At 46.1% G+C, this 27,361-nt stretch overlaps 1 protein-coding gene across 8 annotated transcripts in view; it reads right to left on the minus strand.

The window, feature by feature from the left end:
* The window catches only part of TXN2 (thioredoxin 2), a 50,307-nt gene extending 23,196 nt beyond the window's left edge, over nt 1-27,111 (minus strand). The window contains exons 1-2 of one of the 8 annotated variants that reach the window (XM_073592813.1): nt 20,437-20,612; nt 14,486-14,570 (exon numbers count right to left, since the gene is read on the minus strand). In XM_073592813.1, coding sequence (XP_073448914.1) covers nt 14,486-14,515 — 30 coding nt within the window. In that variant the 5' untranslated portion in view covers nt 14,516-14,570; nt 20,437-20,612. Of the gene's footprint in view, nt 1-14,485; nt 14,571-20,430; nt 20,613-26,952 lie in introns of those variants that run through there. The other 7 variants (XM_073592812.1, XM_073592811.1, XM_073592817.1 and 4 more) reach the window with 7 other exon arrangements.
* Between the last annotated feature and the right edge of the window lie 250 nt (nt 27,112-27,361).

The following is a 27,361-nucleotide window of genomic DNA, read 5'->3' on the forward strand; positions in this document are numbered from 1 at the left end:
GTGTGGCCACCATTATTTTCCAGCACTGCCTTAACCCTCTTGGGCATGGAGTTCACCAGAGCTTCACAGATTGCCACTGGAGTCCTGTTCCACTCCTCCATGAAGACATCACGGAGCTGGTGGATGTTAGAGACCTTGCGCTCCTCCACCGTCCATTTGAGGATGCCCCACAGATGCTCAATAGGGTTTAGGTCTGGAGACATGCTTGGCAGTGGTTGTCTTGGAGGTGTGTTTGGGGTTGTTATGTTGGAATACTGCCTTGCGGCCCAGTCTCTGAAGGGAGGGGATCGTGCTCTGCTTCAGTATGTCACAGTACATGTTGGCATTCATGGTTCCCTCAATGAACTGTAGCTCCCCAGTGCCGGCAGCACTCATGTAGCCCCAGACTATGACACGCCCACCACCATGCTTGACTGTAGGCAAGACACACTTGTCTTTGTACTCCTCACCGGGTATTGAAGTATTGGGCAGGAGAAGGAAGTGAGCGATTCTAAAGGCAGAAGTTTTGTTTTTTTCCCTACTGCATAGAATGGTAAAAAACCTTCTGTGACTAGGTCCCCCTGTATACTTACCTGATCTTGATCTAGCACTGTACCTGACAGCAGCAGCACTGCTCTCTCTCCCTGTCCTTACAGACTCATATTCAGCAGCAGAAGCTCCTGAGGAAGGATCAGGGAAAGGGGGGGGGGGGGGGGGGGGTAGAGCCGAGACGCACTGTGTGAGTCAACAGAAGCACACAGTGCGGCCTAGGGATCGAGCCCGCACAAGTACCCCATAGCAAGCGGCTTGCTATGGGGGCACTCTGAATGCAGGAGGAGCCAGAAGCACTGGTGGGGGACCCCATGAGAGGACTGGGGCTGCTCTGTACAAAGTCATTGCACGGAGCAGGTAAGTATGACAAGTTTGATGTTTAACCGCTTCAGGCCCGGAAGATTTGGCTGCTTAATGACCAGGCCATTTTTTGCGATTTGGTACTGCGCTGCTTTAACTGACAATTGCGTGGTTGTGCGACGCTATACCCAAACAAAATTGATGTCCTTTTTTTCCCCCACAAATAGAGCTTTCTTTTGGTGGTATTTGATCGCCTCTGCGGTTTTTATTTTTTGTGCTATAAAGAAAAGAAGAGCGACCATTTTGAAAAAAAACACAATATCTTTTACTTTTTGCTATAATAAATATCCCACATGTTTTAACAAAAAAACAATTTTTTCCTCAGTTTAGGCCAATTTTACATTCTACATATTTTTGGTAAAAAAAAAAAAAAAATTTGCACTAAGTGTATATTGATTGGTTTGCGCAAAAGTTATAGCATCTACAAAATAGGGGATAGGATTTATGGCATTTTTATTATTATTATTAGTTTTTTTTTCTGGTAATGGCGGCGATTTGCAATTTTTATTGGGACTGCGACATTATGGTGGACACAGCGGACATTTTTGACACATTTTTGAAACCATTGACAATTATACAGCTATCAGTGCTATAAAAATGCACTGATTACTGTGTAAATGTCACGGGCAGGGAAGGGGTTAACACTAGGGGGCGATCAAGGGGTTAATTGTGTTCCCTAGCGTGTGTTCTAACTGTGGGGGGATGGGGCTGACTAGGAGGAGACAGAGATCGGTGTTCATACATAGTATGAACACACAATCTGTCTCTTCTCCCCTGAAAGAACCAGGATCTGTGTGTTTACACACACACAGATCCCGGTTCCTGCTCTGTCACGAGCGATCGTGGGAGCCCGGCAGTCATCGCGCCCGCCGGACACTCACATCGGGGTCGGGCAAATGCTGCAGACGCACGCCCCTAGTGGCCGAAAGGCGAAGCGACATAACAAGCAGTGGCACTTTCGGGTCGGTTTGCAGGCGCTATTATTAGCGCAATAGCTCCTGCAAACCACCCCAGTGTGAAAGGGCATTTAGGACACCAGCCATTTGGTGACTTGGCAGTTTGGTTGACAGCACAAGCAACTGTGAGTTATCCTTGAATGTAACGGTTGTGGGAAACAGTTAACCACTAGGCATACGTGCTATAGCAGAAAGATGGCTACAGCGCGGACTCCAATTGCCAGGAGGGCGTCCCTGGATGTCCTCCTGTTTACTTTCGCGATGCACGCACACAGATCGCTGTAAATGGCCAAATCACAGCAGCCGTTTACAGCGCGATTGGAGCTTCCAATGAGAGACGATCTCAAGTGTAAACATATGAGATTATCTCTCATTGCCGGCTCTCTCTCCTCACACAGAGACCGCGTGTGAGGAGAGAGAGGATCTGTGCTGCAGCGGGAGTGTAAGCTGTTTTGTGATCACCAGTAAAAACACACATCAGGACCCAACAGTGCCCCATTGGTGCCACAGTGCTCACTGTTAGTGTCACATGTCATCAGTGCCATCTGCCAGTGTCACATGTCATCAGTTCCATCTGCCAGTGTCACGTGTCATCAGTGCCATCTGCCAGTGTCACGTGTCATCAGTGCCATCTGCCAGTGTCACGTGTCATCTGCCAGTGTGATCAGTGCCACGTATCAGTGCCATCTGTCGTCAGTGCCACCTGCCACATCAGTGTCACCTGCCACATCAGTGTCACGTATCAGTGCCATCTGTCACCAGTGCCATCTGCCAGTGTCACGTCATCAGTGCCACATATCAGTGCCATTTGTCATCACTAAGAATGTCACAAAGATTATTTTCAGCGAGGAGACATACAATATTCTTGCGGCTGACGAGAGCAACGGGGAGCTCTCCGCTTTGGATTCCTCCTCATATTCAGAGTCTGAGTCTGACGTGGACTACAAGCCTGTCCTAAGCAGTGGAACACTGACAGCCTCAGAAGAGGAAGTGATAGTCCGCCCGCCAGACGTAGGCGTACTGGTGAGGAGGCAGTGCCATCCACCAGCACCGCAATGCCATCCACCAGCACCGCAGTGCTATCCACAAAGGCCACGTACCAGTGGGGTGTCACCTCAGTCCCAAAGGGTTAGGCCCCATGCCAGCCTTCCCTATTCCCTTCAGAACCCCTTATGGCTTCCTCCTAATTCAGGAAAAGCTATCATTCCCCCTTTCACTGCCCAGCCAGGAGTCCAGGTGGACAAAGAAAATTTTTCACCAATAGATTTTTTCAACCTTGTTTTTACTGAGGACATGCTTGCATCAATTGTGGCCCAGTGCAACCTATATGCCCAACAATATATAGCAAGTAACCTAAAGTCCTATTATGCCCATCCCTACGAGTGGAGAGCCCGAACAGTGGAGGAGTTTAAAATTTTTTTGGGCCTCACATTCTGTATGGGACTAACCAAAAAAAAGTTTTACGTTCATATTGGTCAACCCTCCCCAACCACCACATGCCCATCTTTTCCTCAGTAATGCCCAGGACCAGATATCTCACGATTATGAGATTCCTACACTACAATGACAATACCCAGTTCCCTCTCCGAAATGACCCAAATTTTGACAAGCTTTATAAAATTCGGCCACTACTAAATTATTTTTTTGATATCTTCCCCCAGTTGTTTACCCCAGACCAACACATATGCGTGGATGAATCCCTTATCAAATTTACTGGCAGGCTGGGCATAAAACAATTTATTCCCACCAAACGGGCTCGCTATGGGGTGAAGATGTATAAATTGTGCGACCGAGCCACAGGGTATACCTATGCCTTCATGGTATACGAAGGGAAGAACACCCAGCTACATCCCCCTAATTGCCCAGAATGCATTGGAGCGAGTGGGAAAGTCGTTTGGGAATTCAAACCCACTCCTGGAGAAAGGCTACCATTTGTATGTAGACCGTAAGGAAGAACTGGAAGGGCTTTCCTCAAAGCCTTGTCAACAAGAAGCTAAGAGGAGGGGAGACAGCGAGTTTACAGAATGAGCAAATTCTGGCTGTGAAGTGGAGGGACAGAAGGGATGGATACGTTCTTCGATCCTCAATAATACCTTCGTGGAAATCACCAGGAGGAATGGCCGAATCCAAAAGTCAACATGTATCCACGAATACAACATGTTCATGGGGGGTGTCGACTTCAACGACCAAATGCTCGAACCCTACCTTGCCACAAGACGAACATACCGGTGGTATAAAAAAGTTTCAATTTATTTGTTTAATTTGGCCATATACAACAGCTACGTTATTTATCACAAATCCACTGAAAGCCCCAAATCCTTCCTTGGCTACCAGGAGGAAATCACCACTGCCCTTGTATTCCCGAACGGCCCACCAGAAACCATTCGATTCCGATGTGATTAGTAGACTCTCTGAATGACTCTCCCGAAAAAATCCCTCCCAGACCAACAGGCCAAAAATGGCAGAAAAAATGTCGGGTGTGCACCAAAGGAGGAGTGAGAAGAGACACCACTTTTTATTGTCCCCAATGTCCTTCCCAACCAGGCGTCTGCATAGTGGACTGTTTCCGCCGTTACCATACTTCACTAAATTATTAGTGAAGTATGGTAAACATAACCCTCACTTCCTGCCATTTACCTTCACACCCCTTATGCCTCTACTTGCTCTGTAACTGACCCTGGCTTGTTATTCGACCACGCTTCTGCCTACCGATTCTGTTCATACCTCTGCCTGATCTGGAACTGACCCTGGCTTGTTATTCAACCACGCTTCTGCCTACCGATTCTGTACATACCTCTGCCTAATCTGGAACTGACCCTGGACTGTTTGACCATCCTTTTTGTCTGCCTCTTGGACTGATCTTGTACCCTGCCACTGGACTAGTGGGATTCATAACACAGGGGTCTCACATATGTGAGGGGCTCCAGAATTGTTTTTCTGGATGAAGAAAACTTTTTTTTGGTTTCTCATTCCTAGGGTCTGGAGACTCGGAGGCTTCAAAGAGATTTGGGTGGGAGAAGCCTCTACCCCTACTTCTGCCTGCTGCCTGTAGGACCTATGCCATCATGCCTCTGCCTGTCGCATGAACTGACCACACCACATGGATGGATCATGTTCCTGCCTACTACCAGGATCAATATTTTGGCACTGCTGACAATCTCTGCCTGCACTGACCCTGAACTGCATTTGGACAGTATCCCTACCTGCTGCCTGTACTGACTATGGACAGTGTTCTTGCCTGTTGCCTGGACAATTGCTGACCAAGTCCCTGCCTGCTGCCTGGACCCGTGCTATCCTCCTGTGGACAACTGTGCTACTAAAACCACAGGTAATATCTTTTTTTACCCTTTGCTCAGCAGAATGTATTTTGGGGTGTAATTCTTGGTATGTGCATGCTATGTGTACCTAGAACACCTGACGGTGTTCCTTGTATGTGGCCAGGCTGTGTAAAAGTCTCACATATGTGGTATTGCCATACTCAAGAGGAGTAGCAGAATGTATTTTGGGGTGTAATTTTTGCTATGCACATGCTATGTGTTGGAAATATCTTATAAAATGGACAACTGTGTAAAAAAAAAAAAAAAAAAAAAAATGTATTTTTTTCCCACATTTTCCAAAAACTCCTGGAAGAAAATGAACCATTCAAAAGACTCATTATGCCTCCAAGATTATACGATGGGGTGTTAACTTTCCAAAATGGGGTCCTTCAAAAGTGTAATAGGTAGTCAACAAGTTACATGTTAATTTTTGCTCCTAGAACACCTGATGGTGCTCCCTGCACGTTGGGCCTCTGTATGTGGCCAGGCTGTGAAAAAGTCCCACACATGTGGTATCGCCATACTTAGGAGGAGTAGCAGAATGTATTTTGGGGTGTCATTTGTGGTATACACATGCCATGTGAGAGAAATAACCTATTGCAATGACAATTTTGTGGGAAAAAAAAAAAAAATCTTCATTTTGCAAAGAATTGTGGGAAAAAATTACATCAAAACCTCACCATGCATCTTACTAAATACCGTGGAATGTCTACTTTCAAAAAAGGGGGCATTTGGGGGGTATTTGTACTTTCCTGGCTTGTTCGGGTCGCAAGAAATGAGATTGGCCACCAGTACATCAGGTGTGATCAATTTTTTATGATTTGCACCACAACTTGTAGACTCTACAACTTTCACTAGACCAAATAATATCCACCAATTTGGGTTATTTTTACCAAAGATATGTAGCAGTATAAATTGTGGCCAAAATTTATGAAGAAAAAATTAATAATTTGCAAAATTTTATCACAGTAACTAAGAAAAATTCGTTTTTTTTTTAATTTTCGGTCTTTTTTCATTTATAGCGCAAAAAATAAAAAACCCAGAGGTGATCAAATACCACCAAAAGAAAATTGCAAGTTAGACTTACCGGTAACTTGTTTTCCAATAGGCTTTCAGGACAGCACCCGAGAGATCATGGCTCCTCCTCCCACAGGAAACACCTCATCAATTAAGTCTTTAAATTGGAATCCTCCACGTTGCCTCATCAGTTGTTTGTAGAGAACTCCAGCCCCAGCTGCAACACATAAGCGACAGTTATATCATAGTATTACAGCATTAGCATAAACAAAGGGCGGGTTACTGCTGTCCTGAAAGCCTATTGGAAAACAAGTTACCGGTAAGTCTAACTTGCAATTTTCCAAAACGTCTTTCAGGACAGCACCCGAGAGGATAATCAAGACTTACTCCATTTAGGGTGGGACAACAGCCTGTAAGACTTTCCTTCCAAAAGCCTGGTCCCCAGCCGTCATGAGATCTAACCTATAATGACGGGCAAAGGTTGTCAGACTTGTCCAAGTAGCTGCCTTACAGATTTGTTCGGGGGTGGCGCCAGCTTTTTCTGCCCAACTCACCGCTGAAGCTCTTGTAGAATGAGCCCGGACATTTAATGGACTCTCTTGACCTGTAAGGGAATAGGCTTCTGAGATAGCCATTCTCAACCATCTGGCAATGGTTCCTCTAGAAGCTTGTCTTCCTTTTTTATTACCGGAAAATAAAACAAACAGAGCATCTGAACATCTAAAGTCTTTAGTGTTTTCCAAGTAACTCAAGACTGCTCTTTTAACATCCAGGGTATGGAATTCTTCTTCCTTCTTACCCGATGGATTAGAACAAAAGGTAGGAAGTATTATTTCCTGAGTTCGATTCTGGATCGAAGCGACCTTCGGCAAAAAATTAGGATCCGTCTTCAGAACAATTCGGTCTGAAAAAATGGAAAAGAAAGGCTCCCTGATTGATAAGGCTTGCAGCTCACTGACTCTTCGAGCTGTTGTAACAGCCACTAAAAACACTGGTTTTCAAAGTAATCAATTTCAGGGAGGCTAAATTAATGGGTTCAAAAGGTTCCTTGGTCAGGGCCTGTAGAACAACCGATAAGTCCCATGCTGGACAGCTTTTGATTACCACTGGTCTAGACCGGGTAAGAGCTTTGAAGAATCTTATTACTAGGGGTTCTGATGAAATGGATTTTTCCAGGAATACCCCCAGCGCAGCAACTTGAACCTTGAGGGTGCTGACCGCTAAGCCCTTGTCCGCCCCTTCTTGCAGAAACTCAAGCACAGAAGAAATTTGTTTTGGAGATCTGTCAGATGCTGTGCACCAGGAGTTGAAGATTTTCCAGACTTTGGAATAGATTGCTCTTGTAACCTTCTTTCTACTGGATAGGAGGGTAGCTACCAACCTATCCGAGAAACCTTTCCTCTTCAGGAGCTGCTCCTCAGTAGCCAGGCCGTGAGCTTTAGTTTTGCTACTTCCTGGTGAAGCAGAGGACCTTGTAACAGAAGGTCTTTTCTTGACGGAAGGTGCCAGTAAGGTTCTTGTTGCATCTGAAGAAGGGATGAAAACCAAGGCCTTTTTGGCCAGAAAGGAGTGATGAGGATCACTGTTGTCTCCTCCTTCCTGATTTTTGCTATGACCCGAGGGATAAGCTGAAACGGGGGGGATGCGTAACAGAGGTGAAACTTCCAATCTTGTGCCAGAGCATCCACTCCCAGTGATGCCTCGTTCCTGTTCAGGGAGAAGAAGCGAAACATTTGCGAGTTTTCCTGGGTGGCGAAGAGATCCACTCTTGGGCGCCCCCATTTCTGCACTATTAACTGGAAGACTTCTGGATTCAATTGCCACTCTGCCTCTAAAATCTGGTTCCTGCTTAGGAAATCCGCTACTCTGTTTAGGATCCCCTTTAAATGGACCGCGGACAAGGATAGAGTATGAAGCTCTGCCCAACTCAGAATGCCTTTTGCCAAGCTCTGCAGAACTTTGCTTCTGGTTCCCCCCTGTCTGTTTATGTAAGCCACCGCCGTGGCGTTGTCTGACAGGATCTGAGTATGTTGCCCCTGGACTTCTTCCGCAAAGGTCAGTAAGGCCATTTCTATAGCTTTTAGTTCCCTCCAATTTGAGGACCTCAGCGCATCTCTTGTGTCCCACGAGCCCTGGGCCCACCGGCCGCTCATATGAGCCCCCCAACCCCAGGAACTGGCATCTGTTGTCAACCTCACCTGAGTTGGAAAGGACCATAACAGCCCCTCTGAGTACCTTGTCTGGTTCTTCCACCACCACAGACTTCTTTTTACTGAAGTAGGGATCTTCACTAATGAATCTAGTGAATCCTGCTGGTGACTCCAGGTTTTTAACAGGAAACTTTGCAGAGGTCTGAAATGGAGCTTTGCCCACTGGATGGCCGGAATGGAAGAGGTCAGGGTTCCCAATGCTGACATAACCTTCCTGATGGACAGAACTTGATTGGACTGTAGCAATGACACCACTTGTACCAACTTTTTCTGCTTTTCCTCTGGAAGAAAAACTTTTTGCTCTAAAGAGTTGATACGGAAACCCAGGAATAACACTTCCTGTGAGGGAATCAGATTTGATTTTTGAAGGTTTAAAATCCACCCTATGGATTCTAGATGAACACGGGCTCTGAGCAAGTTTTCCTGAAGACCTTGTGCAAAAAACAGCAGGTCGTCCAGATAAGGAATAACTGAGATCCCCTCTAGGCGCCAGAGCTTCGGCCATTATTTTCATGAAGACCCTTGGGGATGATGACAGACCAAACGGGAGTGCTCTGAATTGTAGATGTACCACCTTCTTCCCTTCTTTCAGTGCTAACCTCAGATATTTCTGTGACCTGGCGGCAATAGGAATGTGGAGGTAGGCATCTTGTAAATCTATTGATGCCATATAGCACCCTTGATACAGGAGGTTTCTTACTGAAAATATTGAATCCATCCGAAACCTTCTGTATTCTACCGATTTGTTCAGCACTTTGAGATTCAGGATAAGACGGAACTTTCCTGAAGGTTTTTGAACCAGAAAGACATGTGAGTAGAACCCCTGGAAGAACTCCACCGCTGGGACCGGAACAATGACTCTCTGATTTTTCAGCTCCTGAATTAGGGACTTCATGGCGAGAGCCTTGACTGCATCCCTTGGGACGTTTGTCACCAGGAATCTTCTTGGAGGTTCTTCCGTAAATTCTATCACATACCCCTGGGAGAGCATATTTACAACGAATTGATTTGAGGAAATGGCTCTCCACTGAGGAAGAAACTCCTGGAGTCTTCCCCCGACCTTGACGGAGTCATTGTGATTTTGCGGAGGCCGCAGGAGGATTGAAGAGCACTCCACCCCTACCTTTGGGCTTCTGAGAAGACCATGACTTCCTCTTGCCCTGCGTTTTTCCTTCCTGCTGACCTTTTTGGGGCCGAAAGAAACGCTTATGGGTTTGCACCTGTTTCTTCTTAACCGGAAACGACCTTTTCTTATCTGCCGTGTGGTCAAGAATGGACTCTAGCTCTGAACCGAATAGCAGATCACCTGCAAACGGAATACCACACAGTCTATTTTTAGATGCAGCATCCCCTGGCCACGTCTTCAGCCATAAGGCCCTTCTGGCAGAATTTGTTAAAGCTGCTGACCTTGCTGACATGCGGATAGATTCCGCAGACGCATCCGCAATATATGAAATTGCTGCAGACAGGGTTGAAAAAGAGTCTAGAATCTCCTGTTTTGAGGAATCTGCTATTACATGGGCTTTCAACTGGTTAACCCAGTGATCTAAGTTCCTTGCAACACAGGTTGTTGCCATTGCTGGTTTCAGATTGTGCATTACTGATTGCCAGGTTCTTTTAAGAAGCAGGTCCATCCTTTTGTCCATGGGCTCCTTCAGAGTGCCCATATCCTCAAAGGCGAGGTCCGTAGACTTAGAGACCTGAGAAAAGGCAGAGTCCAATTTTGGAACCTTATTCCATATAGAATCTGGATTCTCATCAAATGGAAATCTTTTCTTGTGAGCCCGGGAAAAGAAAGGCTTTTTCTCAGGTTCCAGCCACTCTTTTTTAATCATATCAGTGATAATTGAATGGACTGGAAAAGAACGGCCTTTTGAATCTCCTAAACCAGCATACATGCGGTCATGCAGGGAGAGTTCCTTCTTTTCCTCTTCTATCCCCAAAGTGGCATAGATTACCTTCAGGAGTCCTCCCACCTCTTCTAGTGACAATTTGTATTTAGAAGCGGTATCTGATTCATTTTCCTCCTCCTCAGAATCTGTATCATCTGGAGCGAGGGAAACGGACTCTTGAGAAGCGTCCTGGGATATCGGACCCCCAAAAATTATTTGAGAACCACTCTGGGGTTCTGAAGATGGCTGCGGAACCAGAGGATCCCTAGAGGGACCTGGCTCCTCTCTTAGGTTTGACCTAAAAGCTTGAAAGGTGGCCCGGAGCTCATCCTTTATTGTTGACACCAAGTCGCCACAAACGGATGGAGTCTCCTCTCTGACCAAACTTGTAATGCACTCTGCACAAAGTGTTTTGGTATAAGCATCGCTTAATTTTTCTTTGCAGACAGGGCACCTTTTCTTGACTGGTTGGGCAGAACCTTTGGCCTGGACAAACAGAAAAGAGACATGGAACCACGCTTAAAAGGCTGTAATACAGCGCAAATAATACACCCAGGTGCACTAAGGAAGAAACATCTCATTTTCCATGTGCCCAGCAAGCCACCACCACCTAATCCCCTGTAGTAGGGCAAATATACTAAATCTAGCCACTACAACATACCTTCTGCAGAGGGGGTGGGGAAGGGTGGGTGGTGGGGGAAGGGGGGGAAAAGGGTGAGTAACCCCCCCACAGGAGAAAACGGCCCAGAGTAATAGAGGACACAGTCCCTTACCTTAGCCTTGCTGGCGCCTTGGCTTGCCCCCTTATCCGCTGCATCGCTATCCATAGCTGTCTGCGGTGCGTGGTGAAAATGACCGGTTCCAGATTCGAAAACGCCGCTGCGCTGACCTGGAACCGGAAATAAAGGCGCCAGGTGACCCTGCCCTCTCCCACTGCGCTTTGCGCCGGAAATGACGCACGCGCCGACCCGGAAGTGCTGCCTCCTCCCTTACAGGACGTGGCTGAAGCGCTCTTCTGCCACCAGCAAGATGGCGGCCGCCACCGCTCATCCCTCATGTAGAGGGGAACATAGGACGGCCGCCCGTCAGGCTAAAAATTTTGGAGGCAGCACCCCCGGACGTACAGGCTCTCCCCGAGCACGGAAGAGGGAGAGGGAGCCCACGGGACCGTCCATGTAAGAGGCAAGTGGGAGGCTCACTCTCCTAGCCTAAAAAAAAAACTTAACAGGTGAGAACCTGTGTCTCCCAGGATAAACCTGAGAGATCATGGCTCCCACCAGAGGTGTTCCTCCAGCTGGAGGAAACACAAAAAACTGATGAGGCAACGTGGAGGATTCCAATTTAAAGACTTAATTGATGAGGTGTTTCCTGTGGGAGGAGGAGCCATGATCTCTCGGGTGCTGTCCTGAAAGACGTTTTGGAAAGCTCTATTTGTATAAAAAAAAAAAAAAAAGGACAAAAAAAATCATTTGGGTACAGTATTGCATGACTGAGTAATTGTCATTCAAAGTGTGAGAGCACTGAAAGCTGAAAAATTGGTCTGGTCACGAGGGGGGTTTAAGTGCCCAGTTGTCAAGTGGTTAAAGTGGAAGTAAACCCTCCTATCGTTTTCAGCCAAGAAAGCTGCCATCTTGGCCTATGTTTAATCTTCAACTGCCATGATGCTGCACATGTGATCGGTTATGACACCAGACATTGGATGGCTTGACAGTTTGCTTGAGAGTACAATGTGGCAGTTATATTTCCGGCATGTGCTGGGAATGTTACTGTTTTTTGAAAATGTTAAAATCGATGGGTTTGCTTCCACTTTAAAATGTTCATGCTTATATAAAATTTTAGTAATTATGATTAGCTCTCAACATAAAAACAGGAGTGCAACTGCACTGAAAGTACAATTATACTTTAAGGGCTCCTTTACACGGGACGGATCCGAGATGATCCGCCCCGTGAACATCTGCTTGCTCAGCGGGGATCGCTCTGTGGATCCCCGCTGAGCAGGCAGATGACAGGTCCGTCGCTGCACACTGTGCAGGGACAAACCTGTCAGAGCGCCTCTCTCCCCTGTGGGGGATCGGATGACGACGGACCGTAGAGTCTGTCGTCACCCGATCCGATCCGAAAAGGGATGGAAAAGTAGGTTTTTCCTCCATTACACTTTTTCGGATCAGAGCGGTTCGGACGTCAGCGGACATGTCACCGCTGACATCCGACGCTCCATAGAGATCTATGGAGGGTCCGTTCAGGTCCGCCTAAAAAACTGACAGGCGGAACTGAATGGATCGTTCGTCTGAAAGAGACCTAAAGCAAACCTTTCATAGTGAACTTATTAGTTCACAGTGAATATTTCACAATGCAAGTTGTCAGGATACACACAAGACATTTCCAAAATAAACAAAGTATACAGTGGGAATTTTTTTCTACCATCTATAAAAATATCAGGTATAAAGTTAACAGAAGCAAATACACCAGAAAAAATAAATCAAACGTGCAAAAACAAGCAGGCATGAGCTAGTTTGGGTAAAAGCTAAGAGAAACCTGGAGGCATTAATGACCTCTCAGTCTAAAAACGTTCGTTGCCAGGCTGTCCTGCTGATTGAATATCTTCAGTTATTTTTGAGTCACTGGCCTAGAATAAGCATACAGATCAGGTGACTTGACTTTTCTGTGATTTAATTTGCTGCGTGCTTCTTCCAGTTCAGTGGCTAAGAATGTACCGAAGATCATCATCACTGTCAAGATATCTAGCCTACAGGCTTTTTTTAGTATAGGTTTCCTTTAGAGCAGAGGTGTATTCATTGGGGGCCGCATCAGCAGTTTGGCTGCCCTCAAAGGGCCAGTTGTATCTGCACTCCACCATGGTGAGCAGCCTCCAATAAAGTTTTCTTGTGGATGATACCAGCGGTGTGCAACCTTTCTTTTCAACTGGCATGGAATTGTATTATTCTCATAATAATTTTAAGCAGACATCCAGAGCATCCCAGGCAAGGTTTACTCTTGTTGCCTGGGAGACCCGCTGGTGAGAAAAATAGACGGCAGCGACAAAAAGGAGGTGGAGACCAGAGGCCACTGCGCAGGCCACATGACTAGGGCTGGCAGGCCGGATTCGGCCGGCGTGCCTTGTGTTTGCCACCTGTGCTTTAGAGTGTATGTTTACACATTAGCATCACTTTTTGCATATGAGCAGTCATTAAGACCCTAATCATAACTGGCTATAAATCACAACTTAATGTAAGTAGAACTATTGGGAAAACGTCCCAAACCCCCCCCCGCCGCCCCAATTTTGGATAGAGCAAGAGAGGGTTATAACCCCCGTTAGGTTTTGTTTTTTTTTTTGCCATCTGTGTCCCATTGCAGAGATTTCCTTTCATTTCCTTTCCCATAGCCAAACAGGAAGTGAGATGAAATCCCTGCAAAGGGAATGTCTTGGCCCCCAGGTCACCATAACTAGTGTCCCCATTGGGACAGAGATTCCTCTTCTATTACATTTCTGGGGACAACCCAAATTTTGGATTTTCTTTTACTTTCAACGATAATAGTAAACAGAGCAAATAGAGAGGATGAATCTCCTTAACAGGTGCACAGACAGCAACAAAAACGGACAAGCAATCTAGCCTCTCCGCACTCTATCCAAAACTAAAAAACAAAAAGTTTTGCCTTTAGTTATACTTTAAGCTCAAATAACTTTTTTGCCTCTTTCATCCTGTGGTCATTTGTGTATAGCCCATATACCTTCACACCTCATTGTTTGATAGCAGGATGGGGATTAGTTTCTACGTGTGATTAATCTCTGGACCCAAGCCTTACACGAAATTACACTTTCCCAGCATCCCTTTAGACTAACATGCTTCTTACTGCCATACTTTGGGTGGTCAAGACTTTAGTTGTGCAATCTGCTGATCAGTTGCTTGATCAGAACTTAAGGTATCTGGCCCTTAGGAGTGTGTTGGGTATCTGGTTCCCTGTAGCACTTTAGGAACTAATGGGTACAATGCGAGCTCAATATATGGCACACGCGCATATGTCAGATACCAGCGCTGCCTACCACTCTTTAAGAGAGTAAAGATATGACTTACCACTACCAGAATAAGAAGTATTAATATGTATGGTGTGCATGAAATTTATTTTTTTTTTTAGCCAGCAACAGAGTCACTTTAAAGTGAACTTTTGATGATACATCAAACTTTGAGATAAGCCTCTCACACCTTTAGATGAAGCTCAAACCAACCATTCATCAGTCCAAGGCAGACCTCCAGTGGCCAGCAGTCTCTCACTCTGGACTGTTAGGACCTGTGGTTCAAAAAATACAGTCAGGTCTGCTGGTTTCCACAAACAACCAATCAAAAATGAAAAGGCCCTGCAAGGAGAGCTTCTTTACAGAAATCCAAATAGAAGAGAAGAGGAGGAAGATGAGGAGTGGTGTGGGACAAGGAGCCTACGAGGTGGTAAATGACACTATATATGAAGTACAACAATGGGGTACCATTCCTTCCACTGAGGAGCATTTATAATTTCCACTAGAGCCGGGGCATTAAAAACCCCTGCTGACGTTGGGGCATTTATTACCCCTGCTTACCACTGACACTGGCCTATTATTACTCCCAATGACCACCTACATAAAGGCATTTATTATTCTCACTGACTTAGGCCCCTTTCACACGGGACGGATCCGTGTTGATCCGCCCCGTGTTTATCCGCTGCTCAGCGGGGATCGCTCCGCTTTCCCCAGCTGAGCAGGCAGATGACAGGGCGGGACCCGCACACTGTGCAGGGACCGCCCTGTCAGATCTCCGCTCTCCCCTATGGGGGATCGGAGGAACACGGACCGTCTGTCCGTGTTCCTCCGATCCGCTCTGCAGACGGATAGAAAAATAGGATTTTCTTCCGTCCGCAGAATCGGACGAGAGCGGAGGCGGACGACATCGGGTGTCAGCGGATGTACATCCGCTGACACCCGCTATCCCATAGGGATGCATGTATGTCCGTATTTCATCCGAAAACGGATGGATGAAATACGGACATACTGTCCGCATGTGTGAAAGGGAGGGCCCTTCACACTGGCACATTTTAAAAAACGGACCGAAAGTTTTTAATGCTATTCGCTAAGTCGTTAAGCTGGTGCTGGCTCTGCCATGCATTAGTTGTTAAGGATACAGACTGGTGCTGGCTACTTAACAACCAGTAGATGGCTGACAGTGTAGAGAGTGGCTACAGAGCAAACACAGAGCAGAGCCTGCCATTGGACACTACTGAGGTGGAGGGAGGAGCAGGACAGCTCTGTAAATGTGAGTAGAGGAGAGGGGGGCAGCCAAACAGACTCCTCTACATGAAGAGACTAAACATAAAGGAGCTGGGGGTGACCCCCATGGAGGTAAGGGGGGGCACTGTATGTGTAGGTTTTAAGGATGCCGGCATGTGTCCAGCTATTCACTAGTTGTTAAAGCAGAGATCCACCCAAAAGGGGAAGTTTCGCTTTAAGGCTTCCTGCCCCCCCCCCTTCTCCAAATGTCACTTTGTTCTAAGGTGAGGGGGAGCGGGTACCTGGTTTTGACACTTCGGCCTAGGTGATCTGACCAGAAGTTCTCTCACCCTCCCTCCCTGCAGTCCTCTGGGACATGTCACAGGTCCCAGAAGACTGTGGGACCGTCACAATGTGCAGCACGGCTTGCGCATGTGCAGTGGGCACCCAGCTGTGAAGCCACAAGCTGGGTGCCCAGTTGAAATGCTGGTGCTGGGGAGAGGGAAGGGATGGGCGAGCACATTGCTGGATCCTGGGACAGGTGAGTGTGTGTTTATTAAAAGTCAGCAGCTACAGTTTTTGCACAAACATACCCTCAGTGCCTTTCCATTAACATACAATGGAAGATGCGTTTTTGGTGCACTTTTGAAAAGCGCACCAAAAATACAGCATGCATGACTTTTCAGACTGCAGCAATGTGAAAAGTCAGAGAGGATTTAAAGGGGAATCATTTTGATGCACTTTTGTCCCACTGGAAAGGTGCTTTCTAGCTCAGCAGTGTGAAAGCGCCCTTACTGAGCTCATATGCAGAAGAATGATACAGTCCCACTGATGAGGGGCATTTATTACTTCCATTCATGCAGAGGGATGTATATTTCTCAGTGATGGAGGAGCATTTTTTCTTCACTAACACATTTATTACTCTCACGGATTGCTGGGCATTATATATTCCCACAGGTGCAGGACCATTTAATAATCATATTGATACTGAAGCATGCAGGTTTCCAACTGATGAAGAGGAAATACATTTCCCACTGACACCGGAATACGTATTCCCCCCACTGACACCGGAATACGTATTACCCCCACTGACACCGGAATACGTATTACCCCCCAATGACACCAGAATACGTATTCCCCCCCACTGACACCGGAATACGTATTACCCCCACTGACACCGGAATACGTATTACCCCCACTGACACCAGAATACGTATTCCCCCCCACTGACACCGGAATACGTATTACCCCCACTGACACCGGAATACGTATTACCCCCACTGACACCGGAATACGTATTACCCCCACTGACACCGGAATACGTATTACCCCCACTGACACCGGAATACGTATTACCCCCACTGACACCGGAATACGTATTACCCCCACTGACACCGGAATACGTATTACCCCCACTGACACCGGAATACGTATTACCCCCACTGACACCGGAATACGTATTCCCCCCCCACTGACACCGGAATACGTATTACCCCCCACTGACACCGGAATACGTATTACCCCCCACTGACACCGGAATACGTATTACCCCCACTGACACCGCAATACGTATTACCCCCACTGACACCGGAATACGTATTACCCCCACTGACACCGGAATACGTATTACCCCCACTGACACCGGAATACGTATTACCCCCAATGACACCGGAATACGTATTACCCCCAATGACACCGGAATACATATTCCCCCCAATGACACCGGAATACATATTCCCCCCCAATGACACCGAAACATGTATTACTGACACTGAAACACGTATTCCCCCCACTGACACCGGAATACGTATTACTGACACTGAAACACGTATTCCCCCCACTGACACCGGAATACGTATTACTGACACCGGAATGCGTGTTCCCCCCACTGACACCGGAATACGTACCCCCCCCCACTAACACCGGAATACGTACCCCCCCCCCCACTAACACCGGAATACGCATCCCCCCCCACTAACACCGGAACACGTATTCCCCCCACTGACACCGGAACACGTATTCCCCCCACTGACACCGGAACACGTATTCCCCCCACTGACACCGGAACACGTATTCCCCCCACTGACACCGGAACACGTATTCCCCCCACTGACACCGGAACACGTATTACCCCCCAATGACACCGGAATACGTATTCCCCCCACTGACACCGGAATACGTATTCCCCCCACTGACACCGGAATACGTATTACGCCCCAATGACACCGGAATACGTATTACCCCCCAATGACACCGGAATACATATTCCCCCACTGACACCGGAATACGTATTACTGACACCGACATACGTATTACTGACACTGAAACACGTATTCCCCCCACTGACACCGGAATACGTATTACTGACACCGGAATGCGTGTTCCCCCCACTGACACCGGAATACGTACCCCCCCCCCCCACTAACACCGGAATACGTACCCCCCCCCCACTAACACCGGAATACGCATCCCCCCCCACTAACACCGGAACACGTATTCCCCCCACTGACACCGGAACACGTATTACCCCCACTGACACCGGAACACGTATTCCCCCCCCCACTGACACCGGAACACATATTACTGACACCGGAACACGTATTCCCCCCCACTGACACCGGAACACATATTACTGACACCGGAACACGTATTCCCCCCCACTGACACCGGAACACATATTACTGACACCGGAACACGTATTCCCCCCCACTGACACCGGAACACGTATTCCCCCCCCCCCACTGACACCGGAACATGTATTACCCCCACTGACACCAGAATACGTATTACTGACACCAGAATACGTATTACTGACACCGGAACATGTATTACCCCCAGCGGAATACGCATTACTGACACTGAAACACGTATTCCCCCCACTGACACCGGAATACGTATTACTGACACTGGAACGTGTATTCCCCCCACCGGAACTAGAGTTGCCACCTCATCCCTTTAAACCCGAACACCTTTGAATTACACAGGTTCTGAGGCTGATTAAATGCAGATAAGGCACCAAGTGAGTTTAATTACCATCATAATCAGCCACAGAACCTGTGTAATTCATATGTGTTCGGGTTTAAAGGGATGAGGTGGCAACCATAACCGGAACACGTATTCCCCCCACTGACACCGGAACACATAATACTGACACTGGAACACGTATTCCCCCCCACTGACACCGGAATACGTATTCCTCCCATTGACACCGGAACACGTATTCCCCCCACTGACACCGGAACACATAATACTGACACTGGAACACGTATTCCCCCCCACTGACACCGGAATACGTATTCCTCCCATTGACACCGGAACACGTATTCCCCCCACTGACACCGGAACACATAATACTGACACTGGAACACGTATTCCCCCCACTGACACCGGAATACGTATTCCTCCCACTGACACCGGAACACGTATTCCCCCCACTGACACCGGAATACGTATTCCTCCCACTGACACCGGAACACGTATTCCTCCCACTGACACCGGAACACGTATTCCCCCCACTGACACCGGAACACGTATTCCCCCCACTGACACCGGAACACGTATTCCCCCCCACTGACACCGGAACACGTATTCCCCCCCACTGACACGTATTCCCCCCCCACTGACACCGGAACGTGTATTTCCCCCCACTGACACCGGAATACGTATTACTGACACCGGAACATGTATTTCCCCCCACTGACACTGGAATACGTATTACTGACACCGGAATGTGTATTTCCCCCCATTAACACCGGAATACGTATTACTGACACCGGAACACGTATTACTGACACCAGAACGTGTATTTCCCCCACTGACACCGGAATACGTATTCCCCCCCACTGACACCAGAACACATATTACTGATACCGGAATACGTATTACTGACACCTGAACATGTATTCCCCCACTGACACCGGAACACATATTACTGACACCGGAACGTGTATTTCCCCCCACTGACACCGGAACGTGTATTACCCCCACTGACACCGGAATACGTATTACTGACACCGGAACGTGTATTTCCCCCCACTGACACCGGAACGTGTATTACCCCCCCTGACACCGGAATACGTATTACTGACACCGGAATACGTATTACTGACACCGGAATACGTATTACTGACACCGGAATACGTACCCCTCCCCCACTGACACCGGAATACGTATTACTGACACCGGAACACATATTACTGACACCGGAACGTGTATTTCCCCCCACTGACACCGGAATACGTATTACTGACACCGGAATACGTACCCCCCCACTGACACCGGAACACATATTACTGACACCGGAACGTGTATTTCCCCCCACTGACACCGGAATACGTATTACTGACACCGGAACATGTATTCCCCCCCCTGACACCGGAATACGTATTCCCCCCCCACTGACACCGGAATACGTATTACTGACACCGGAATACGTATTACTGACACCGGAATACGTATTCCCCCCCCCCCGACACCGGAATACGTATTCCCCCCACTGACACTGCAGAATGTATTCCCTCTACTGAGCTCGAATGCATACAATTCTTTCTCTCCTAGTGGCCCCAGTCTGATGGCCCTTTACCTATAGGGTGGAAGTGAGCCCTGGCTGGGACTCCTCAGTATGGCACATGTCTAGGACTGTCTACATGACGTGTATGAGGAAGTCACAGGGTCCTCACACTCATCCTCCTGCCTGCTTAGCTCCCAGCAGATGATTATTATGGGTAATATACACATTCTGTGACCAGAGCATGCCTGTACCTCCCTCTGATCTTCACAGCCACTCTCACCATGTCCGGCCACTTATTACCGTTCACAATTAATATCTACCTACCTAAGAGGTGAGCCCACTTCCAGGACCCCTCGGCACCCTATCCCGACCCTGCACAACCCCTTCCCCTCCGTACTCACACCTACACCATGCGTCCTTACTTTTCTCCTTGTGGGTCCTCCTTCCTACCCACAGAAGGGACCTTGATGACATCACACGGTCATGTGACCATTATCCAACCCGCACAGCCGCTCATCGCTGGGCTAGAGAACATCGTGAAGTGTGCAGGCGCCTGAGCGGAGAGAGAGACCAGGGATCCCTGGTGACAGCTAGACCTGATCATGTGACTGCATGTCACCCAGGTCCTGTGTGTACAATCCACACTGATCACCCCTCCTTTACCTATCACCTGACCCTCAACTCCTACAACTACATCTCTATTCTCACCAGTAGGATTGGCAAATTTCAGGATTGGAGATATTTACATGCAGATGAGGAATCAGGAAACACAAATGTACTATTTTATTATTATCAGTCCTCCTTATTATTATCCCTTTCATGACTAAGCCTATTTCTGACATTTGTTGCTTACAAGTTGAATCCGTATTTTTTGCTAGAAAATTACTTAGAACTCCCAAACATTTTATATATATATTTTAGCAGAGAATCTAGAGAATTAAATGCCGATCGTTGCAAAATTTTATGTCACACTGTATTTGCGCAGCGGTCTTTCAAATGCAATTTTTTGAGAAAAAACACTTTCATGAATTAAAAAAAAAAAACTAAAAAACTAAACCGTAAAGTTAGCCCAATTTTTTTGTACAATATGATGTTACGTCAAGTAAATAGCTGCTTTGAAATTGCGCACACTCGTGGAATGGCAACAAACTACAGTACCTAAGAATCTCCATAGGCGTCACCTTAAAAAAAAAGAATGGTTACTAGGTTAGAGTTACAGAGGAGGTCCAGAATTATTGCTCTCGCTCTGACAATCGCGACGATACCTCACATGTGTGATTTAAACACTGTTTACATATGCGGGCGCGACTTACGTGTGCATTTTCTTTGCTAAATGAGCTCGCGAGGAAGAGGGCGCTTTAAATTTTTTTTTTTAATTATTATTATTTTATTTATTTATTACATTGTCACTTTAAAAAAAATAAAAATTTGATCACTTTTATTTCTGTCACAAGGAATGTAAACATCCCTTGTGACAGTAATAGGTGGTGACAGGTACTCTTTATGGAGGGATCGGGGGTCTAAAAGACCCCCGATCCCTCCTTTGCACTTCAAAGTATTCAGATCACCAAAAACGGCGATTCTGAATACTGTATTTTTTTTTTAAAACTGCGCCATCGGCAGCCGAGTAAACTGGCTTCCGTGTTTACACTAATGAGACTGGATCAAAGCCGTTTCCGGCTTCCTTCCAGTCTCACTCTAGCCAGCGGAAGTGCCGGATCGTGTCTCAAGTCTCCCGGTGGGAAGAGCAGCGGAAGGGGGGGGGACATTCCCTCCTGCTCCTCCGGGATAACAGCTTTCAGTTGTTATCCCTGAAGAGCCGACCGCACACTCTAAAAAATGGTACTGCAGTTGCATGCATCATCACAGTATAACCCCATAAAGCCGAGGCCACATATGAGCGTACGGTCGGCGGGAAGGGGTTAAATAGGATTTCTATAACCCTAACAGTTTGCGTAGCACACAAGGGCAGACATTACAATTACAATCCAATTTAATAGAATAGGAATCAGAGGGCCCTAGATTGCACACACTTCTGCATATTTAGTGAATAAAACATTTTTAATATGCTTTTTCAATATGTGTTATTCTGTTATCACTACAAGCAGTACAATGGCTCACAGCCTCATCTATGGCCGGTGTTCCATCGGAATCAGCATCCCGTCAGATTAGGTAACAGAAGTGACGTTCCGTCAGCTGCGCATGTGTCCACCGCTACCAGGTTTGCTCATCTGACAGAACACCTGCAGTCAGAAAAAGGCAGCGGACATCTTACTACACCCAGCTGCGTCTTGAATTTCATAGTAATTTTAGCAATAAAGTGAGCGGATCTAAATAAATATAGTATATTCATATCTGTGATGGGGTTTGGATGTTACATTTTGAAAGCCTAAAGGTTTGGCGCTGAGCAGTGCGGGGTGTACCAACATGGTCACCTTCCTAATGCCTTTCTAATGCTGGCGTCCAGCTTCTTTCAAAATGTACTATCCAAACATCATCACAGATGTCAACACACTATATTTATTTCTATACACTCACTGTATAGGTAAAATTACTGTGAAATTTAAGGCGTAGCTGGGTGTAGTAAGATGTCCACTGCTTTCTTCTGACTGCAGGTGTTCTGTCAGATGAGCAAACCTGGTAGCGGTGGACACATGCGCAGCTGACAGAACGTCACTTCCATTACCTAATCTGACAGTTTGCCGATTCTGACAGAACACCGGCCATACACACTGCAAATTTCTTTCCTGCAACTTCAGGTTGTTGACCAGACAGTGTTGAGAGGGGAATCCCTCCTACGAGCAACTGTCTGTTCCTGGCGAGGGGAAGCCGTGATTATCACTTGCGGCTATAGCAGCTAATCGTAAGAGAATCCAGCAGACTGGTTGTACCCAAGTTGATCAATCAACTTGGTACATTCAGCCTGCCCATTAACGGTTCGAATCTCAGATGCTTCCTGCTAAACCAGCCGAGATACGAACCGTGTATGGCCTGCTTATATCATACACATACAAAGGGCAGGTCTTAGTGTGACTTCTAAAATGCCTTCATTGCAGAGACATTGACTGCCCCCACTACACACACCAGTCTTCTGCTTCCTTTGAAAGGCCCCATTCTCAGTTGGTTGTTTTGAGGGCTTTTTATTTTTTTAGAGTTTTTGTGGGCATCTGAGGCTTTTATTTTTATTATTTTTAGCCAATAGAAAGCTAGTTACTAGAGAAAAACATATGTGCATTTTGCACCTTTTTGTGTGTTTTTTAGGCACTCCCATTTCATTTATTTGTCCCAAAATACCTCAAAAGAAGCTGTAGTTTTTTGAGCTTCATGCAGAACTATTCTCACGTGTGAACAGGCAGAATTACAAACCATGGGATTTTGGATGTTGAGTGTTTTGGAGCTATAAAATGCTCAGGTGTGAATGGAGCCTTAGATCATGGAGAATAAAAGCAGGAATAAATCACAAAAAAATGGATCCCTGCAGGATAATGCAACTCATACTAGCACATTATTAAAAAAGACTTATCTTAGAATGAAGCCCTCCAGCAGCACGCTGCAAGAGATTCCATTTTCACCCGGTCTTCCTTCCGTGTTTGTGTATGCCAGCCAATTGAATCACCGAGCCTTGATGACATCACTCCTACGGCACAGCTGTCAATTGATGTCACACTGTCCATTGAGAGCAGTGCTTATGCGCCAGTGATGTCACCAGCTGCTACTAAAGTATATGTCTCCTAAACGGTGCATGTTTAGGAGATATTTACTGTACCTACAGGTAAGCCTTATTATAGGCTTACCTGTAGGTACAAATAAACAAGGGGGACTTTACTGCCACTTTAAAGAATAAGCTCAACTTTCATAACATGTTACACCCATATTCAAAGTGTAACATGTTACTAAATCAGCAGCCCCAGTGGCTCCCCAGACCATGTTGTGACAGCGGGTGTGTGGGGGGGGATCTTCTTCCCAGACCCGCTGTCACAATTTAAAAAGAGCATGACAGTGTAAGGACCCCTTTGGTCATGTCATTCATTCACAGAGTTCTTTGAATTAGAGAACTAAAACTACGGTCAACAACTGCGGCTTACAGCTTGTAGTTCTCAATGAACTGAGAGGGCACTGGTGAGCACTCTAGTAGTTCATTGATCTTCCTGCCATTCAGTAATTGCCTGCCCGTACTAGGTAGGGGCAGACAGCTACACTGACAGCCTGCAGGAACCTGACACAGCAGGTACAATGCTTTACAGGCGCCTAATAAAAATATTAAGGTCACATATTTTTACCTGAAAGAAGATGTTCATTTATTTTTATTTTTTTTAAACGTGAACTTAGCCTTTAAGTTATTGTGACTGGACTTGGAAGTGCAGTATCTGTTCTAAAGCCTGCCATTTAATGCCATCTTTATATAACCTGTCCTGTATCAGGAACAATTTACTCACAATGCCATGGGTCAATCCTTGCATGGAAGAGCACCCAATTTTCTTTATGGAGCTCTATGGTGCAATACATCTTTGCCAAACCCTGTGAGCAAAAAAGAGTGAACTATGGAATCACAGTACACAAAAAAAGTGTACATGAATTCTTGTCCAAGGCCTTGATCCATGAACATCCTAAACAGACAGAGGAAAGGCACTTTAGTTCATCTGCCCATAACAAGACTCCAATCTTTAGGGGACAGCTGAAGTTGGGGGCAGTGTGTACAGGGAGAGGGGCAGTGCTAATAAAGGGAGGGGCAGTGAGTGCAGGTAAAAAGGAAAATTGCACAGGGAGAGGCAGCTTGTTCAGGGAGGTGAGCAATGTGTAGGGGGGGGGGCAGCGTGTACAGGGAAAATGGGGGAAGTTTGTACAGTCATTGAATTTACTTAGGGACAATCCCCTGGTTGTGTTTATGTGTTTTTTCTTATCAGACTCTATCATTTTCCACCCTGAAAATCAGCATAATTTAACCATACCCACTTTTTTCCACAACATACTACTTTCTATCATGTCTGTCATTCCAAAGCTTTAAATTTGGCAAGTATGTGTTACATACTTCTTCCCCTTGTACTCTGTGTGTTACACAGTCCTAACCGCTGCAGTCTATACACTATGTTGTACATTACATACCCTGACTACTGTACTCCATTTTGCACTGGTGTACGTTACATACTCCTGAACACTGCACATTTTTTTTCTCTAAGGCTTATTTAGAGCACTCACATTTGAGTGATTAATCAGTGCTTGATTGCCGATTTCATAGAGGAATATGTCTTATATTCCTCTTTCGTGGCCGTTTCCATAGTGCTTGTGGGCATGTGAAGCCCACAAGCAGTATCTGCTGGGCTTTGGTGCAGCTGAGCGACCAGCATGCACCGCCCGTTCTCGCACATGCGCAGTATGTACGGCGCAGCGCCACACTTCTGACATTGCCATCACAACGGGCGTCGTCGTCAGAAGTGCTGCCCCCGCTGTGATGGCAACGAAGCCCTCGGCGCTGCCCAGTGACTCTTGGGAAATGATGACAGACATCTCCCAGGAGCATTAGCGAGCACGGGCGCCGAGGGAAATGACGTCAGGCACCTTGAAGAGGAAGAGGCAGATTACGAGAGACCCCCTAGCAACAGACCTGAAAAGGTGAGCAAAAAAAAAAAAATTTTTTTTCCAAAAAGTTGTTATTTGTATTTATTGTAGCTGAATACTGTAGAAAAAAAAATCTGACTGGAACTCCACTTTAACTGTTTGCTAAGTAGTTCCAAACTATTTTAAAGTGTTTAGCCTAACCTTACATTTATGATAGGTTCAAACAAAGTGTCAGTAATATGTGTAAAGAAAGACAAAAGCCATGAAAGAGTTTGTATTTTTAAAAATGATCTTTGATGTGTATGTGTGTCTATGAGACTGCCACTTGTGTCCAGTGATGTCCATGGGTGTCTCAGCCATCCGAGACGCTCCCTCCTGATTGGCTGAGACAGTTGTCAGTTAAAGCGACACAGTGCTGTATCGCAAAAAATGGACGGTCAGGAAGGGGGTAAATTCTTACAGGGCTGAAGTAGTTAATGCATTCTATGCATTAAGTTGTAGGTAGTAATTGCAAAGGAAGATTTCTTCTAAACACAAAGAAACACCACAAGGTACCCATCATACTAAATGTAAGTTATGTCCCTTGTGTCAATTTTTCTCTTTAATTTAGGCTAAACTTAGGCTTTAAGGACTCCAGAATAACATAATCAAAGAGACGATGGGAACTATCAGACTTGCTTGTGCAGTCAGATGAAGGAAAATGTGAAAGTAGCTCAATAGCCCTGGAGTTCCAGTGCTGCTCAGCAACTGCTGTCAGTTGTTTTTTATCCAGATTTTATCTTGTGTTGAGCCCTGATGAAGGGGGAAATGGCATTGCTCCTGAAACAAATTGGTTGCTTTTATATGACTTATTTACCAACTAAAATTATCCTGGACTCATCTGGCACTACTTGCTATATTTCAAAGGTTTTTAACAAGACAGGTGTTGGATATACTGTACATGAATGTGAACTGATGGATGACATCTATGCAAAGAATTTAAGTCTGACGTAGGAAGATGATAACCAATAGGCAATTCTCCTGTGTATGCATTAATATTATTATAAATATGTTTTAGGTTCTATACCAAGAAAGAGACGTTTCAATAAAATATTTGTTCGGTAAGATCTAGTGTTTTTAACGTTAGATCTCACATGATTAGAGACTTATTAAGTAATTAATAAAGGGAGGCGGGGAGGGCTCGCTGCCCTTATCAAATTTTCTGTCAAAAAATCATAAAAAAAGTCTATAGAGGTGAATGGAGGGTCTGATTTGGTCCGCCCGAAAAACAGACAGGTGGACCTGATCAGACTGATCGCATGAAGGGGGATCGCGCCTAAGGCTGCTTTCACACTGATGCACTGGGGTTTACCTGCACCTCAACTGACCTCAATCTTCACTTCTTCCTCAGGATATTAGCCGAGTATTGAAATCATGTGCTGGATGCTTCTTGGATGCAGAGAATATGGGGAAAATATCAAAACATGTCTTTATCATAATGGAACAGGAACATAGGAAGCAGAAGTATACAAGTACACTGAGCATAGACAGAACACTTCCACTCATTACATTACCATAGAATACACATAATACTGCAATGCCACCTGCTGGATAGAAAGGTACAATGCATATATATAGTTCAGTTTATATAAGCAACTTTGCTGTTCTTCCAACATCCCTTTTCAACAGCATGTGCTTTGTCAAATTACATTCAGCTTCTTCTGGAAATAACTATGACATTCCTTAAAGTGGAATTCCACCCCCAAAAAAAAAAAATGTCATTAATGTGCATGAAAT

The sequence above is a fragment of the Aquarana catesbeiana genome, linkage group LG07 (assembly GCF_042186555.1).
Source record: "Aquarana catesbeiana isolate 2022-GZ linkage group LG07, ASM4218655v1, whole genome shotgun sequence".
In the NCBI taxonomy this organism is placed as follows: domain Eukaryota; kingdom Metazoa; phylum Chordata; class Amphibia; order Anura; family Ranidae; genus Aquarana; species Aquarana catesbeiana.